Here is an 18,018-nt window from a genome sequence, read left to right as displayed (position 1 = left end):
CAATAAACAATTTAAAAAAAGGCACTAAAAAAGTCATTGTGAGTGTAAGGTACAAGAAGTTTTCCATAGATATCAGCGATAAGATCACTCGCAGGACATCGCCAGGGATCTCCTTCATGACGGTTAAAAGAGAAGAAAATCAACATCAGGTTGAGTTCATAATGGCCAGATTGTCACTGGCTTCTGGCGAGAATTTGTTAAAAAAGGTGGAACAAGAACAGCTTTGTAGACAAAGTAAGATCAAAGTTTACTTCATTTACGAAACACTTTAAATGAATTGTGATAACACATATGTATATCATTCAGAATCATACGTAGAAGAATGAAAAAGAAAGAGGTCACTGCAGTTATGTAGCAGTCATAAAGAAAGACTGTAAAACGAAACTCGGGCTGCACCGGGAGTCGAACGCATAACCATTGCGATGTCGGTAAAAAGCATCCACACTTAAAACTGTTAAACTAGTGCGAGCTGGTTAAATGGTATTTTTTTATGTACATTTATACACGTGAAGAGATTAACATATCCTTTGTTGCAAAATTTTCTGATCTATTTAAAAAAAAAGGGTTTGACATAAAAGAATTAACTTCCTATAAGCAGAAATGGAGCCAGTGGTGAAAGGAAGAATGACTTCATACTTATGCTGTAGTTGTCAACATACACGCGACTCCTTAATTTCGTTCTCTGCAACTAAGAAAATAATTAAAGATTGAGGCTTATAAAACAGTTTACGATAGCGAAAAATAATTTCCATAAATGTAAATCCATTTAATCTGGCTTTTAAGTTTAAAAAACAACGCCGCAGCAGTGCAAAAAGCATCCACATAAAGTAAATTTGAACACTTCACCATAGTGACTAGAAAGCATTTATTAACGCCCAACATGGGGGATATGTACCACAATTACCTTCTCTCTTGCCTTATGCCGAACTCTCGCTATAGGCACCAGGTGATATTAACTGCTTTAAACTTAAAACAACAATGGGTAGTATCGCCAAATATCGGCATGCTGGACTGTAAAAATAATTACCAAAGTTTTATTGTAGGTAGTAACCAGCCTAGGCGTGAGGAATGCTAAGCAGTAATTTGCATATTGAGATTAAGGGAAAATTTCGGCAAATTATATGCGTTAATGCTAAGATATGTTTTGCGTGCTGTTGGCCATTTTAAAAACAAGGCGAAGAGTCAACATTCCGGGAACAAATCCTCGCTGATTGTGTTCGACTGAATTGTTTGGTTTCCATAAATTCGACTTTAATTTAACCAGGGCCGTATACAAATGTAAGTGCATTTTGCTTCTATTTATTCTCGGTTTTTATGTCTATGCCATTGTCACAGCTCTACGGGGTTGTTTCAGCTGGAGACCTCGAATCGCTGTCAAAATAGCCCTCCTCGAAGCGTTAGTTTTAGTAATTATGCGAAATTCAACAAAACAACAGGACGCAAAGCGACAGTTGTTCGTAAATATTGTTTTTATTGGGGAAGAATGTAATGTGCTTGAGTTAGAGGTTTTTTTACCTGTTGTGTCAATATGTGACTATCCAAATATGCGGCCATTCGATAAGTTAAAAGTATCTTCAATGGGACAGGTATCATGGTCTGAGTGTTGAAGTTCAAAATTTTAAGATATCATGTTGGAGACCGTAACTAAAGAAATTAATCGCAGACACTTGCGCATATCAATGAGCAATGACAGCTGTATATTCAAGCCTGAACGTTTTTAAAAATGAAAGCTCCACGAGGTGTGTTTATTTGTCATGCGTGCGTGCTCAGCACGACAAAGAACTCATTCAATTTTCCCTGCAAGTCTTGTTTACCTTGAACACACTTATGTTACAAGTCTCGAAAAGAATGACAACGAGCAGACAAGTCACCAATGGTTATTCGTGTTGGTAACGCGGAGACGTATAAATAATTGCAGTCTAATCCCTTGAAAAACTGTATAAATGAAACTGAAAATGTATCATTGGGATCGAGATGTGCCCTGAAACCCCGGGCCTGACATGCAGTTAGAAAAAAAAAATTGCGACGTCTAAGGAAACCTTTAATACATAACTGTATTTTTTGCAAAAGAAAGTCTGCAAAAATTTTGTCGCGTCGTTACAAGATCATTGCTACAGACCAGCTGTAAGAGATCAGTCCGCTCTGCAAAGAAAAGCTTCCGTGGTATTAGACGAGAAATATATTAAGAATGCCATATTGAACACTCAAGTGTATTCCTTTATTTGTCATGCGACCTTGTAAGAATTGCCCATTTTGGCAGATAGTTACAAACAAGGATTCTGTTCCCCAAAAATAGATAGAAACACCTAGAATTTCATGGTGTGTTATCAATAATTTAATTCTTAAGAGACTCTGTTTTTGCCTGTCTTTTTGCCTAACCTGGTATTTATTTAGTAATTTCTAACATATCTTCGAGGCACACTCACAAAAACTCTTTAAGGGAATTCTGCACGTTAGACGCCAAATAATGTTTTCGACAAATTTGGATAAAGTACCCAATTAATGTTTTGAACTGCAAATATGAAATATTTTGGATACCTATTGACTCATATGGAATGTATATTTAGAAGCCCATGTACATATACAACTCAGCTCGGAAAAGCCTTTATCCACGCACAGAAAGCCATATCGTACAAACGTAACCTCAGCTAAAATTGCACATATAAAAGCATAAATATTTTGGCTCGTGCACAATGTGGACCGACTAAAGGATAGGAGCTATTACGAAATGTTTTGTAACACTCGAGGCTTATTATTTAAAGCTGTGAATGCGGTTCATAAAATTAGAAATTTCTCTATAAACTTGCGTGATCTTCAACAATAACATCGTAGAAGAAAACATTAAAATAGACCTTCTCGAAGGCTATTAATTGATTAAGCAATACAAGTAGTAGGTGTTGTTTGTGGAATGAAAACAGTTCATAGTCTCTCATCAAAAAACCTACAGGTGGTCAGCATTGCATGCGGGACCTTGTGTCATACAATTTGGAGAGTAATCGTCATACAATTTAGAGAGTAATCGTGCTTGTAATTTCACATTTTTCCTGAATTGTGCTCAACTCGGCCAAATTACTATTACTAATCGAAGCTACTGATTAACAACAATTGGCATATTTATGAAGAGGGTCTGGTTAACGGCTGATTCAAATGATCAAACATAAAACCAGCAACTGAATAACACTACAGGCAAATGACCTAATTTGTACTGCTTACAGACATTTATATCGCCTTATCTAGACCCTGCCATGCTCCATCAAGAATATTCAATGTTGATGTATGGGCGAGTAATTTAACAATCGGCCGCCATGAAGGCAGCGCGAGGTTGATTTAAAATTACAAGTACGATTATTAATCATTCGTATCAATAACAAATTTCAAGGTTAGAAAAAGTCAGTGGTATATTCCATCAGCCATGTTAAAAACAACAGGTAAACAGCAAGAAAGAACCCATTTAATTATAGGCAAGTATTGATGTCCAATTTGAGGGATCTCCAGATGTCCAAATTGGACACCCACGAGACAACCTGACAAACAGACGCACTGAGAACCAATCAAAAACGAGAAGTTTTTGCTACAATTAACGAGGTTATCGTTCCTTTTAAGTTTAGAAGTTAGAACATCGACGGACTGCAGGGCTGTTACTAGGTGATATGCTACATATGCTTAAGGTAATTCTTTTTCTTCATATTTTAACCGTTGTAAAGAAAAGTGTTGAAAATGCTCAAAATTATCGCTCTGTCTAAGCTATAAAACTTCAAAATAACGGAAAATAATGAAATGATATTCTCTGAGGGTTGAAAAACAGTGTTGAAAATTTATAGCCAAACTGTCTTAATCACCCTTAATTCTTAAACAGAAGAAGAAGAAAAAATTAAATGGCGGTAATCTTCCAAAGACGTTTAAGTTCGATGATGTGTTAGATAAGGTGTTAACCAAGAAACATCGAGTCCTTCCAAGGAGTAGAATACAAATTGCAAGTTCATGTCACCGCGAATTTCTACTGAGTTTAAGCAATCAAAACACAGCTGCAATCGAATTCAGCGTAGGAAAAACATAAGGTTTGTCTGAATCGGTCACGAAACAAGTGACATTTTTTAATCCTAGTCTAAAGTAACATATATTCGTTTTCAGTCGATTTGGTGATCACTTCTCTGCGTAATTCTAGGATATATGTTAGCGATTAAGGTGGTAGTTTGTATTCTCAGGGAAGCTCATGATCACGAAAACTTAAAAAACGGTTAATAAAGGAGAAGGGTAAATAGCGTAATTGTCTTGATACGACAAATGAAGCCTGCGGTGCTGTCCAACTTGGCTGTCGTTTGTTATTGAGAAAGCAATTTTCCTTCTACAATGGCTAATTACAGATTTATTTACCTACTATCGATCGATTGCAGGTGCTTGCTTAGGCAGCCAATCGGATTATATGAACGTTCGCCGATAGCTTGCGGCTTGGCCAGTCTTACCATCATTAAGAATCTATTTCTCAATCTCCCAATCCTGGAGTGTTTTCAAAACGCCATGACACAAGTCCGAGCCGGCCATTCATTAAATTGGTCGGATTTACTTTTTAATAAGAAAAAAACACTAACAATTTGGTATACCGCAAAATGCGAATCAGTTTCAAAGAGTATGAGCAAGTTTTGAAATTGCAATAAGTCGTTTTAATCCAGTAGCTAGTCAAAATTTCCCAAGGCCACCACTGAGGAAACATTCTAAATTTAGAAACATCCCTTGTTTTAGCTCGTCTAACACTGTTTTGTGTTTTCTTTTGTGTCTTTGTTTGTATGGAGGGCCACCATGATTAACATGTTTTCTGTAATATAAGTGTATTTATACCCTCTTTAAATTATTAAGTATAAAAAAGTCAGCGAAGTCGATCTTTAGGTTTCGTAGACATTTAACGCGTCTATGTCTGAGCAGAAATGTCAGCTTAAATGTAATAGAATGGAGAAATGAGATCCCAGAAAAAAAAAACGTTGAACAGACAGTGTTTTGAGGGAACAGGATATATTTTTTTCACTTCAACAGAGGTAAATATTTCTCAAAGTAGCAGGTCCTTTACTTCGCAATCTTTAAACGAGGATCCGGTGTAATTTATGGTACCGTGACGATTCCAACAAATTTTTGATGAAAAAGCCATTCTTTCAAAAACGCGTAGAACTGAAAATTTTAAATGGGTGACCATCCATGCTTCCTGTGGAAGCCTAAATATTCAATAAATAAAAAGTGGCCGAGAACTGGCTTATTGTGTAGAGGAAGAAAGAATAGGTTGTAGTTGCTTGTAAATGAATGTTAAGATTCTAAACCACCTTTAAGTGTTCACAGAACCCTGTCGGCTGAACTAGACAATTTTTTTTTGGCGACAGCCAGATAAAATCCCCTTTTAATCAAAGTCTCTTCGAGATGTCGACGTTGCAAGTTGAGTCGGGTCCCTCTGACAAACAGTTCTGAGACACCTCTCGCAAGATCTACAATCTTACTTAATCAACCTTCAGGCAGTCGAGGCAGCGAAGCAAACAAACTCACCTGTGCACCCCAATGGCGCCGCGGTCAGGCCGTATCCGCTCACAGCACGAACGAACCACACTCGAGAACGCAACATCCCCCTGGGAGGCTGGGACCCAGAACAACCTCCACAAACTAGAGCATCAACAACAAACAACAAGAGTAGGTCTGTAAAAGGTCACTCAGCCTCACCACTCCCATCTAGGGGAACGACACTCAGTGCGGCTCTGCGGGGTCGGCGCCTCGTGGCTGGGGCGGGCTGGTCGCGCGTGTCTCGCGCTGTGCGATTCTCCATTGCTGTCTTCCCTGTCCGCGGGTCGTCCCTAACGACCTAGGGTGGTGCGCTGTGGACTGGCTCTGTGGCCCCCATCTCTTGCATTTGTTTTCTTCATTTCTGGGCGGTTTGGTTGGTTTTGACGTGTATTTTTACGATGTAGTGCTAGTGATTATTTTTCGTGTTTCGCTCCATTGTTTGTGCGACGCTTTTTTCGCCTTTCAGACACGCGTGCGTTGAGATGGCTGACATGTCACTTTTTTGTTTTCGTTTGTAATGTGACAGTCACGTTTTCGGTCGCAGTGATCACCCCAGCGGAAAGTAATCCCTTGAGAAATGACAGTCCCTTGATATGTCCCTTGGAGTTAAATATGTGGTTCCACTTTGTCTACTCCCTATTCTACGTTTTTAGCTTGTAAACAAGCAAAAACGTCGAAAAAATGAGAATGAAAACGTCCCTTGTAGCTCGCGAGAGTAATTAGTTATCTTATTTACTTAGGCCGATCGCTCCAGGTGGAGCAAAGACCATTAACAACCCCTCGCCAGCGAACTCGAGCTTTCCGTTCTATTTCCTTGCAGCTGATTACCATCAGCTTCATTTCCGCATCAGCGTCGGATCGCAAGGTGTTTCTGGGGCGCCCTCTCTTCCTCTGAGGGTTCAAAGTTAGGGAGTGATGTTGCTTAGTCCTTTTCGCACGGTGTGGCCAATCCAGCCCAGTTTTCTCCTCCAAATCTCCCTGCCTGCCGGTTTTTGTTCTCCTCGCTAGTTATTGTGGTGCAGTTAAATATTAAAATGATGTCCATTGGCTCGAAAAGTAAGTATTGCTTCTCTTGCAGGTAGCAAACGGAACTAACAATCATGAATGACGTTCACAGTAATGCAACACACAATACATCAGCAGATAATAGCAGTGTGACGCAATCCACAGCACCGGGCTTTCCAACCTACCTCCACCAGCCTCTAGGAGCCATAGTGTTCCAAATAACTTTGTGGTCAACCATCGTCTTCCTAGGCGTGATTGGCAATCTTTTAGTGTGCATTGCGATCCTTCGACGCCCTAAGATGAAGTCGTCTATGAACTATTATTTGCTGAGCTTGGCCATAGCTGATTTGGGGGTACTACTGATAATGTATCCTGTGGCAGTGTTAAAGTACCTCAGCCCATTTCGCTGGTTGTTAGGAAAACAGGCATGTTTGTACATGATTCCTACAGAAGAGATATTCTTTGGAGCCTCCACTTGGTCAATTACAGCCATTGCCATTGAGCGATACCGGAATGTTGTTGGCGCGAAGCGTTACCAGATCAGATACAGGTCTCGCGATCGAGTAAGAACTTTGCTGGTTATTGGCATGGTGTGGTTGGCATCGTTTTTAGTTTCATCCGTTCCTCTGTACCCTATCATGACCTACGAACCGACCCTGGAAATCTGCTACCCCGACTGGCCTGATATGTCGGGGACAAATGCCTTTTATATGGCTCACACAGTAACTCTCATTGTCTTCTGGTATGCCCTTCCTCTGGCTGTGATAGCATTCACATACATCAAAATTAAGAAAGGAGTACGCGATAGTGTTAAGTTTCGAAACTCGTTGACGTCTCTTCCTTCACTAACCAAAGAGAGACGCAACAAAATAATCTGGCGGCAAAGTAACAAAGCAAGACGGATTCTTACACCTTTGGTTGTTTTGTTTGCCATGACAATGTTTCCTCTGAACGCATTGCGCATCTTGCTGCTAATAATACCAAGTTTTTGGACGAATTCCTACTACAACCTGATAGTAGGACAGATAGCACTGTTCGTGATAATCAACTCTTCTGCTAATCCGTTGGTGTATTATCTCACGAGTAACGAGTTCAAAGATGCATTCAAGAAAATCTTCAAGAGCCTGAGGGACGATACGTTTTTTAAAGATATCAGCAGTAAAATTAGGTCATCACGGGGAACCTCGAAAGAACAAAATCACCAGCTAACGAACAACACCAACAACAACTCTCAGGTTGAGCTTATCAAGCTCCAGATTGTCACTGGTTTGTGACGGGAATTTGCTAAGAAAATGATGATTTTGATTATGTCGTAATTAAACTTCGAGCATTCCGTGGAGTTTCCGCGTACCATGGAAACGAACGGAAATTCCGAATGAGATCTAGTGTGTTCCATTTAACAGAAGTTACTTGAAGCACCTGGAACTGAGCTGAGAAGCTACGTGTACGGGTAGAAACTGAACTGACGAATGGCTTGGGACAGGAATATAAAAGCAAATGGTTGAAGGGACACTATCACTAGTTTCACTTCAAAAACTCAAGTGCCAAAAGACATATGAAAACTACGAATAGTGATCCAATGCGTAACATACAGTTCAATCAGCGAATTACATGGACGCCTTTTTCAACACGGCCCCAGCTCGAAATATAAATTGTCTTTACTGACTGCTATACATCTCTTTCAATGTCAGTTTTGACATTTTGGATACACGAAGACAATATTGCCAAATTCCGAAAACAAGCCGTGGGTTTATGTTCTCTTCTTTTTCTTCAAGTCCCTTGCATGTGGGCTTATTCTCTTATACGTGAGGAGAGGGGGGTGGGGGGGGGGGGGGGTGGTTTTACATTCTGATAAAAATTTGTATTTTTAAAAAGCTTTAGGTAGGTATTTTGACGTGATACTTTGTCTGAAAATTTTTGGTGCATACAATAATACTAATTTTTATTCATTCAAAATATTTCTCTGTTTCTGATTGGCTTTCGATCCCCGATTAATTCCAGCTAACCGGCTAAAGCCGACCAAATTTGAAAGAAATTCCAATTATTGGACGATTGACGTCTATAAAATGACGTCAATCGTCCAATATCAAAAATTAATGATCGCAACCTACGTAGTTCCCAAGAACCGCTGACGTCACGCGACTGAACGGCTTTGCTGCCGAGCAGGTTGAAAATGGCCGCTAGATTTGATCATTACGAAGAAATTTTAAAGTTATTAGAAGACAAGGAAAGTCAAAACACGGAAAAGGCAACGAAGGAGAGTCGATCGATTTTGAAAGCGTATCTTCAAGAGGAAAAGATCCCTGATCCAGCCACAGCGAAGGACTTGGAGCGGTTTTACGAAAATTCTACGTCGAAGTAAGCAAGAACGATGTACTCGAAAACATCGCTTTGTGTCATCAGATTTAGCTTCAATAGACACTTCAAGCAAGTGCTTAATATCGACATTATAAAGGACAAAAAATTTAATGAAGGTAACCGAGTTTTTGAAGTTTAAATCAAATTTAAAAGCGAACGTTGTTGTGCATTAGATCATATATACATGGATTTTTGCGCTATAGAAATAATAAAGTTATTATTATTATTATTATTATTTGTGTAATTTGCCTACTGTCAAAACCCTATTTAATTCATTTTGTGCATTTGAAGTTCTGGAAATATTTTGAATAGATAATAAAACAATGATTGAATTCGGCTTTCGTATGATATGAAGAATTATGCAGATCTCGGGGGGTGTTATCCGCCTCCTCGATCTGCATAATTCTTCTTACTGTACCCAAATTCGCAAGTAGCCAATCAGAAGCGCAATCTACTGTCCTGATATCCTACGATATCAAGTCACTGACCTGATATGCCACCATATCACGGTCACTTTGAAGTAAAGTAGTGTTACCGAGCGATGAATTGAAAAGAGGTTTTACCAATAAAACAGAACTTCGTAATTTAAATTTAGCTGGTGTTAAGCGATAGTAAAAGGAGAAAGCCTTTCCCGCCAAAACTAAACTTGAGCGCGCTCGCCAATTGCGCGATGTTTGCCGAGGAGTACTGAAACATTCAGACTGAAACAATGGAGTTGAAATTTCAACATTTTTCGCTAAATTTTGATTTTGAAGATTTAGTGAATGAAACTCCAAACAAACGAGTGGAACAAAAGGCAAAAGAGGAACTTGATAAAAGTGTTGAAGAACAAAAAGGTATCGACACAAGCAGGTCTACACAATTTGCACTACGTACCTGGCAAGCGTGGCTTCAACAGAGCGTTAAATATAACCGAATTTTTGGCTGAATTTGGGTACGGTAAATACCTAATCGTACCCTTTTTGGTACGCTTCGGCTGCATATCAGGCTCGTTTGGTCTCGCCATGGGTATTTTGGCTCGACTGCGTCTCGCCAAAATACGAACCATGGCTCGACCAAACTCGCCTGATATGCACCCGAAGCGTACCAAAAAGGTACGATTAGGTATAAATATCATACTTAGCCTCATCCAATGATTGCTAAATTGCCAAATGAATCTCACAGTAATTAAACTAAAATTTTCCAAGTTTCTTTCGAACGTCAATAGTAGTTTAATGCAATGTACATAATATATAAAAATATTTAAAATATAATTTTATTATTACTTTTATTATTAATACTATTTTATTTATTTGTTTCTTCGTCTTTTCCTTCTCGGAGAAATTAGCTATACAGCTATCCTTGTAAATGCGAGGTGAAATAAAGATGATGTGATGTGAAACAGACATTTCAAGGTCTTTCTATAAATAACGTAAAATACAAAAGAAGGTCTACCCAAGGGGCTTTGAATCGGAAAAGGTATATCTTTTTAGAGCCATTACTAAATATAATCCCATCATGGGCTTATATTCGGAAGGCCTTTATTTTCGGAAGGATTTTTGCGTCTAAGATTTTTTTTTTTTTTTTTTTTTTTTTGGGGGGGGGGGGGGGGTTATTGGAAGTTTACGGTATTTTAGGAACTTGACGATTTTTCTTTGACAACGTAAAAAGCTAAATAAGAAAAAAATTGTGATAACCAGGAGCATTCTATGAAAGGTGGTTTCAGTCGTTTGAAAGTGCTGTGGATTCCTTAAATCGCATGTCATCGTCCTCGATCGCCTAGATAGAACGGTCGTCCTGATATAGTCCAGTCATTTTGTGGTTGGACCTGCGACTAATTGCAACAGAAGCTTTCTGACCGCCAATCATTTCGAATAAGTTTCTAGATCAACATACTAAAAGTCCCCAAGGATCCGTGCATGGGAACATCTCGAAAATTTAACGGATTCAAAGTCGTGCTTTTGCGTAACATGAAAACGAGGCTCAAAAACAAAAGTTGTTATTATGCTTGTTTATGGCCAAATTTTCATTCATTTCATCCAAAAACCATGAAATGTACTTCAAATATGCCTGAAAACTTTCATCCGGAGGAAAAATTGATCAAAAAGTATTTTGTGAGCAAAATAAATCTCATTATATGAGGTGCGCGCGGACTGCGCGTGCAATGGCGTTTGACACATATATTAAGTCCAGAAACTTCCCCACAACCCTGATCCTGCCAACTGGTGATTTGACCAATGCTCCCAAGGGAGGTCATTTGTGTGTGAAAGGCACTAAATCGCAAAATTATTTTGCGTTAGTCACTGTTAGCTGGTTCGGTGCTGATTATGTTGAACGCCTTCCACCAAATGATGGGATTAGCGATGTTGTGGCGCCGTGCATGTTCAGACACAAATTTCAGAGTGGAGGAAATACATGTGACGTCACTTGGGTTCAGGTCAATCATCGGTAGAAGTGTTACTGACGACTTCCCCTAATGGTTACCCCGGTGGACAGCTTGCATCATCCCAGTCCATGCTGGGTGTGTGGTGTTAAACAGCGGAAACGTTTTCCGTATTTCAAACTCGCTGTGGGATCTGGCGCTCTTGCAACAACTACGTTAATGTACTTTATTTCCACTTGCTATTGCCTTGGCTCAAATGGCAGGCGTATTTCAACTTTTCCAGCTGCTGAGATGTATTGAGGACTTATCTTTCGTCTCGGGACGCTTCTTTTTCGGGTAGTGCCAGGAGTGATGGTACAAATCATGCCCATGCCATAAAAGGTGTTTTACCGTCATGGGTTGGTCCTTTATTATCTGGTATATCAGTTCCCTGGTCCAATGCAGCATTCTTATTAAACAGCTGTAGCTCTTGGTATGAAGAATAGAAGCCATGGCGATGAGGGGTGTCTATTTGAAATCGCGATGCAAAGTTGTGATGGAGCTGCACTGCTAAGTCAACTTGTAAAGGCACAAGAATCACTCTTGGTCGCGCCGCCTGAACAATATCCTGTCCAACTGATGCTAATTTCGCGTTATCTTTACCAACCAGAATACCCTCCAAAAACATCTTTAGCGTGGCTGGCTTTTTCTGTTTCGATCAAAGGGTAGACTTCGTTAGATGTTTTAAGCAATTCGATGTCATTCTTGATCAACCTTGAGGCAGTTCTGATTATACTTAATTTTTCCGTATCCAGATCAACATCCTTTTGTTGTGAGTGAAATTCGTGCAGAATAGCTGATGCGGTACTTCTAAATGTTACGACATTTGGCTTTCCGTTGATCTCGGTTATAATAATCTGATCGCCAAACTGTTCCTGAAGTCTTGCTTTCATAAGGGTGCAGTTATATGCGGCAGTAGTTGAGTCACCAAGATACTCCTCCATTTTATCCATTAGATCCATGACAGTAATTTGTTTGCCGTCGTTCTCCTTAAAAACGCTCACCACTTTGACAAAAGCTTTGTTTTTTCTTCATCTTGTGGACGTCCGATTTTTCTTTTCTTACTATCAGGCTGATCTGAGGCACTGAATACTTTTGGTTATTGTTTTCTTTGTCCTGAAGTTGACGTTGCATGCCTGATGGTATACGGAATCGACGGCTGGCAGATAATGGACATAAAATTCTCGCCTGTACCACTTTAGCTCAAGAATGCCCTCTTTCAGAACATGTCTCTAGTATAGTTTCTCTCGTCTCGAGGGTTGTCACACGGAACACTTCTCCTGGCTTTCTCTTTTGCTTCCCAAAATGAATTTCGTTACAACAGTAGAAACAGTCCGTTTCAAAGCTAAAGAATTTTTCACTCTTGCGATCCAATGAACGACGTTTACTTGAAGTTTGCGACCTTGTAATTTCTTGTTTCTTGGCTTGGGCAATGTTACTAGGGTGGCAATACGCGAGGCGACATGTCTTGTGTACCTTTTGACCGGGAACAGTTTGGATGTTGTCATTGCGCTCTGCGCTTGCGCAGTTTATACCCTGACTTCCCTTCAGACGGAAAGATACCATGTCATCTTCAAGCGATTTTTTTGGCAAATCGCACAACTTATTTCATCCATTTTAGGCTCTTGCTGGTCTAAAAATTACCAGGATAGCGCCAAACGTGCAATAGAGTCATAGACGCTCTATGTTTAGCCAAATAAATTCAGCAATCGGGTTTAGAACCTTTCGGAAATATATCATTCTTTATAAAAAGAAGAAAGGATGACACTGTTTTTATTTTAACTCACTGCAGCATCTTATTAGGTGATCTCGCTTTTAAGTGACTATTTTTGAAGCCAGAATATATACGTCGCATTTTAACTGCGTTAAAAGACTGAAAGAAATACTGTAGCCGCAGAAAACTCGCTAGAATCGCTTTAGAAACAGTGCATTGGATGTGATACACTATGAATCAGCAAAGGGAAACTTATCCGTTTTGAAAGAAAAAACTCCGCTTAAAGAGAACTCAGAATACACTTGCCTGATCAGAACACAGAACATAAAAGTTCTCAAGCCATTGTTTTCGACGGAGATTAAACTTTGTGCAAGCATCAAACACAGCACACTGGTCAGGGTGAAATGTGCAAGTGTGAACATCGATGGCGTCGGCTTCCTACAAAACCATTGTATGTTTTCCTGTTTTCTTTCTCTTAAACGTTCCACGCGAAAATTAAGCTTTCCTGAATTATAGAACTATTTTTGAAGAAAGGTTTAAACATTAAAACAAAAAACAAACACTAAAAAATCGCTTCAGATAAAATAAAATAATGTCATTTAGTTCTATGCACAGGGTTGCGATTTTTTAGGCGGCGAGCACCTAAAATAGACTTAATATTAAAGCTGTCTACAGATGAAATATCCCAAATTAACTTGATTTCTAAAATAAGAAAACGTTCAAATTGAGATATCGTTTCAAGTTTTGTTGTATTTTTGACTTTTAAGGCATAAACAGGCACGTTTTGGTAAAAGCTTTATTCAGCCTCGTTTCCATGCATCTCTAAAAAAAAAAAAAAAAAAAAAAACAACATTTTTCCATAACTTTTCCTGCCGGGATTTTCTGGGACTTTTGATATGTTATTAACGATACGTTTCTCGGTCAAAAACCGTTGGAATTTCTTCTGTTGCAATTAGTTGCAGGTTGACCCATTATTTTTCCACAAAATGACTGGACTATATTAACAGTGGACGCAACAGCACAACAGAATACAGTGCGCTATTTTCCATTGCTTATTATATGACCGAAAAAATTCTTTGTTGTGATTGGCCGAGAAAAGGTATATAAAATTTATTAGAATTTTTTATTTGCGGTGCAAATTAAAGCGCGTTCTTTCTCAGTCATATATTAAAAGAATAACCGTATAAAAACAATGGCTCATGCAATTTTGTGATAATTTTCAAATATCGCTTGTGGTGTAAATCCTTAATTGCACCACGGGCGGCCCAAGGTCAAGATTTCAAGGAAAGATCATTTTGCCAAGGCAAAAATATGAATAATATGTATGGGAATATTTACAATGCGTTTAAAGGTGATGTTACACGGGACAACTTGCAACAACGTGTAACATGGTACCAGGGACGATTTTTCGCAGAACTTTTGACTCGGCAACACGTTGCGAGTTTTTGAACCCATGTCAAAAAGAAAGATGACTCGTGTAACAGGGTCGCCGTCGATTTTTCGTGCAACACCTTCCCAGAATTCTGTTCAACATGGCCTGGACGCGCGCGAGAAATGTTGCGAGTTGGCGTTGCGCTAAAATTCGTCTCTTGTAACATGCATGATTCCAAGTACATTTTGTACGATGTTGCACGAAAAGTTGACTCGTTTAACATACCACGAAAAGTTGACGCGGTGTTGCGCGAAAACTCGTTGCAACGGAAGTACAAGAAATTTTTAACAAAATTCATAGATGCACTTCCACTTGCTCCACTTATCACTTGCTGTCTTTGCGCTTATTTTGATCATTCGAAGCATTTAAGTTAGCGAGTATTCGCTTTCTGGAAGCGATTAACCCAGTGGTTTGGTGAAAAACCCTGAGAGCATTGAAAATATGCCCGTACAAACTCTTATAATAGATGCACATAGATTATACATAGATGCACTTTCAAGGTGCCCGTATCATTTGTTGTCTTCAGTTTGCGCTTACTTTGATGATTCGGAGCATTTAAGTTAGCAAGTACTCGCTCTCTAAGAGCGAAAAACGTAGTGGTTTGGTGGAAAACCCTGGGAACATTGTAAATATGGCCGTACAAACTCTTACAATTTTTCTCCTTGACCGCCACTACGCAATGGCCACTTGTTACGTAATTACTAACAATTTAAAACTTCCTTTCCATTATGCCCAGTGGCATGTAGGCCAGCCACAAAGGTCCACCACCGCTTTCTGCCTTTGGTTTTCTTCCCTTGCTGTTTATGCAGTTCATCGCACTACTGTGCTTAATGTACTCCAAATTTAAATGATAAATCTGTAAGTTTAAAAAGAAGAAGGGAATAGCACCTGCAACATTTCATACAATTGAACCTGTATTTCAGTCATAGCACGCGGTGTACTCAAGGGTGCTTTAAAGTTGCCATTATCACATAAACACAAACTGACGTAATTGCAAATTTCGTTTACAAACGGATTTTTTCCGCCTACCCTGCAAGCGGAGTCACTGAAAAATTTGAAAAATGGAAGGCGCGATTGCTTGCTGCCATCTGCTATGGCCAGTGTAGCCATCAGATCCTCCTGTTTTCAATTTAGACAAGTAACTGATTAAATAAGTCATCAACCCGACAAATCTGCTACTGCCAAATACCTGTAGCTGTTGGCAAATTAAAGTCAAAACAAATTTTGTTTCACTAAAAAGAAAGCATTTATCAAGAAACAAAATTCAAATAGGCTATTTAATGGAGGTGATAAAAACTAAAATTAAGTTCCATAGCGAAATTTTACATTCAAGAGAATACCCTCGTTTTAAAAGATATTCCAATTCATTCATTCGTCCTGTTTGACTGTATGCTAAGGATTATTAAAAAGGAGCAAATCTTTTACTTGTAAGCTAAGTAATTGAAAACTTATCAAAATGACAGCAGGCAGTCTAGTAAACCTGCTGAGTGAAGTGAATTTTAGTGGCTCTGTAAATTCATTTTAATTTTCTACGGAAATCTGTTGCCATCTTTCAATCTTTCGCGTTTATCTTTGGTTTTTAAAGTACTAGTGTCCTCGTTTTCTTCGCTTTTTCTCAGTCGTTTTAAAAATGTTTCTTTTTCTCAGTTGTTTTTAAAAGTTTGTCCAAAGTGAATGTAGCAAGAAAGCTACGTTATTTCACCACAAAGCGATTTAAACGAAGGTACGATGGCGAGTTAAAGCCGATATGGTTGTCTTTAAGTGTTGAATGGGAACATCTTAGTTATTGTAAAGAATTTGATCCGCAATACGGATTGAAGAAAAACCTCGGCAGACGGTTTACAGACAGATACATAGATGTTCCGTAAACAATTGGTGCCCACTCATGTTAATATATTTTACGACAACAATGATAAACCTGATTCATCGTCGATTACGTAACAACATTATGATTGCAGTTGGAAAGGCACTAGGGATTCGAACGTAAGATGTAAAGTTCCTATTATGTTTTTCCAAAGAGAAAACCTTCATTAAATACCGTTTTTTTCTTAGAAACGATTGTCTTTAACGTTTCTGTCATACATATTTTATCTCTTGTGGTACAGGTAGTCCCCAGTAGTTTTTCATTTGTGATTTGGCAATCAGATTTTCCTGTTTGTAGGCACGTAATTGGTTGTAAAACCCGACTGTTGCCTCCTTAAAAACTATTAAAGCTAATACCTGTAGCTACTGGCATAAAGAAGTCAAAACAAACATTTTTTATAAAAAAGAATGCATTTATCGCAGTACAACATTCAAATAGCCATCAAATTGACCATTTGATGACGGCAGTTCCATAGGTTTACGATACAGCTTTACATGCAAGTTTCATAGATGACGGTTGTTCCATAGGTTTACGTACAAGTTTACGTGCAAGCTTATAAAAAAAACAGCGAGTAGTCTAGCAAGCTTGCTGAGTGAATTAATTTTCAGTGGCCCAGGAAATTCATCCTATTTTTTTATTGGAGATATTTTCAGTCATTTTATGTCATTTGTCGACAAAAGCGTCCCGGTGTTTATCTTTGCTTTTTAAACTGTCTTTATCAATATGTTTCCCAGTTGTTTTTAAATTGTGTGCATGCAATGAAATTTGTCCAATGTTACTGTAAAGGGTTGAGGACCCCCTCGGTGATAGCCTCTTGTGTACTTCTAATACTGCTATCTAATTGGCTGAACCTCTGATAAGACATAGGTTGACAAACAAGTTTCTAACCCTTTTAAGGAATGTTTGTACCATATCAAACCGCAGTAACTTACGGAAGCCAAACTCCATCGTTCAGCAATTTATCAAAGGATTTCCTCATCAAGCAAAGCGACAACGCGTTTTAACCGAAGGTACGATAGCGAGTTAAGGCTGATATAATTGTCTTCAAGTGCTGAAAGGAAACAGCAGTTATTATAAAGAATTCTACCCGCAATATTTATTGGAGAAAAACTCGGCAGACGGTGTTCATAAAGCTAGAAAGATACAGAGACGTTCCGCAAACAATCGGTGTCAGCTTAAGATATTTTAATACAACATCTTCGATTACGTAACGAAATTGTAATTGCAAAGGCACTAGGGATTCGATCAGCGCAATGCAGACGTGAGGTTCCTACTGTCTCCCCTTCAAAAAAACTTTATTTAGCATCATTCTTACATTTTTGAGCTGTTAGGGGAGAAATTGATCGAAAATACACATTTTTCCGACCTCCTCCAAGATTTGAAGGATTTGAAAAAAAAAAACTTGTTTTAATGAAATGTGTCTGGAAAAACTAGACGTTGTTTCCATTGAAATGACCCGCATGTCATAAAATCATCCTTTCCCATGGCAAAAGGTAATACATATTTATATAATGATTTCTATTTTGGGGTATCCAAAATTTTTTTGGAGTTTGGTTAAAGTCTTTCGCTATTTTTTTTTTTGGAATTCACCGTAATTCCAAGTAACTGTCGCTGTTCCGAGTCGTTATGTGATATTTTCCTGCCATTCGAGGGTTGATATATGTAGGATCCCTTTACATACCAGTTTCAGACAAATTTTACCGACG

The 18,018-nt window shown here is 38.8% G+C and overlaps 1 protein-coding gene and 1 long non-coding RNA gene across 3 annotated transcripts in view; one reads left to right on the top strand and one right to left on the bottom strand.

Moving 5' to 3' along the window:
- Positions 1-18,018, bottom strand: part of LOC144657883 (uncharacterized) — a 37,257-nt gene that overhangs the window by 9,266 nt on the left and 9,973 nt on the right. The window lies entirely within an intron of this gene.
- On the top strand, positions 902-9,036 carry LOC144656887 (adenosine receptor A3-like). Of its 2 annotated transcripts, none has more exons than XM_078517134.1 (2): positions 902-1,278; positions 6,617-9,036. In XM_078517134.1, exon 2 carries the CDS (start codon positions 6,639-6,641, stop codon positions 7,815-7,817), a length of 1,179 nt encoding a protein of 392 aa, XP_078373260.1. In that variant the 5' UTR covers positions 902-1,278; positions 6,617-6,638; the 3' UTR covers positions 7,818-9,036. The 2 variants fall into 2 exon arrangements, with proteins under 2 accessions (XP_078373260.1, XP_078373261.1); XM_078517135.1 differs by lacking the exon at positions 902-1,278 and adding an exon at positions 3,634-3,668.

The sequence above is a fragment of the Oculina patagonica genome, chromosome 6 (assembly GCF_052425735.1).
Source record: "Oculina patagonica isolate OP01 chromosome 6, crgOcupat, whole genome shotgun sequence".
In the NCBI taxonomy this organism is placed as follows: Eukaryota; Metazoa; Cnidaria; class Anthozoa; order Scleractinia; family Oculinidae; genus Oculina; species Oculina patagonica.
This window is presented reverse-complemented; position numbering and strand designations above follow the sequence as displayed.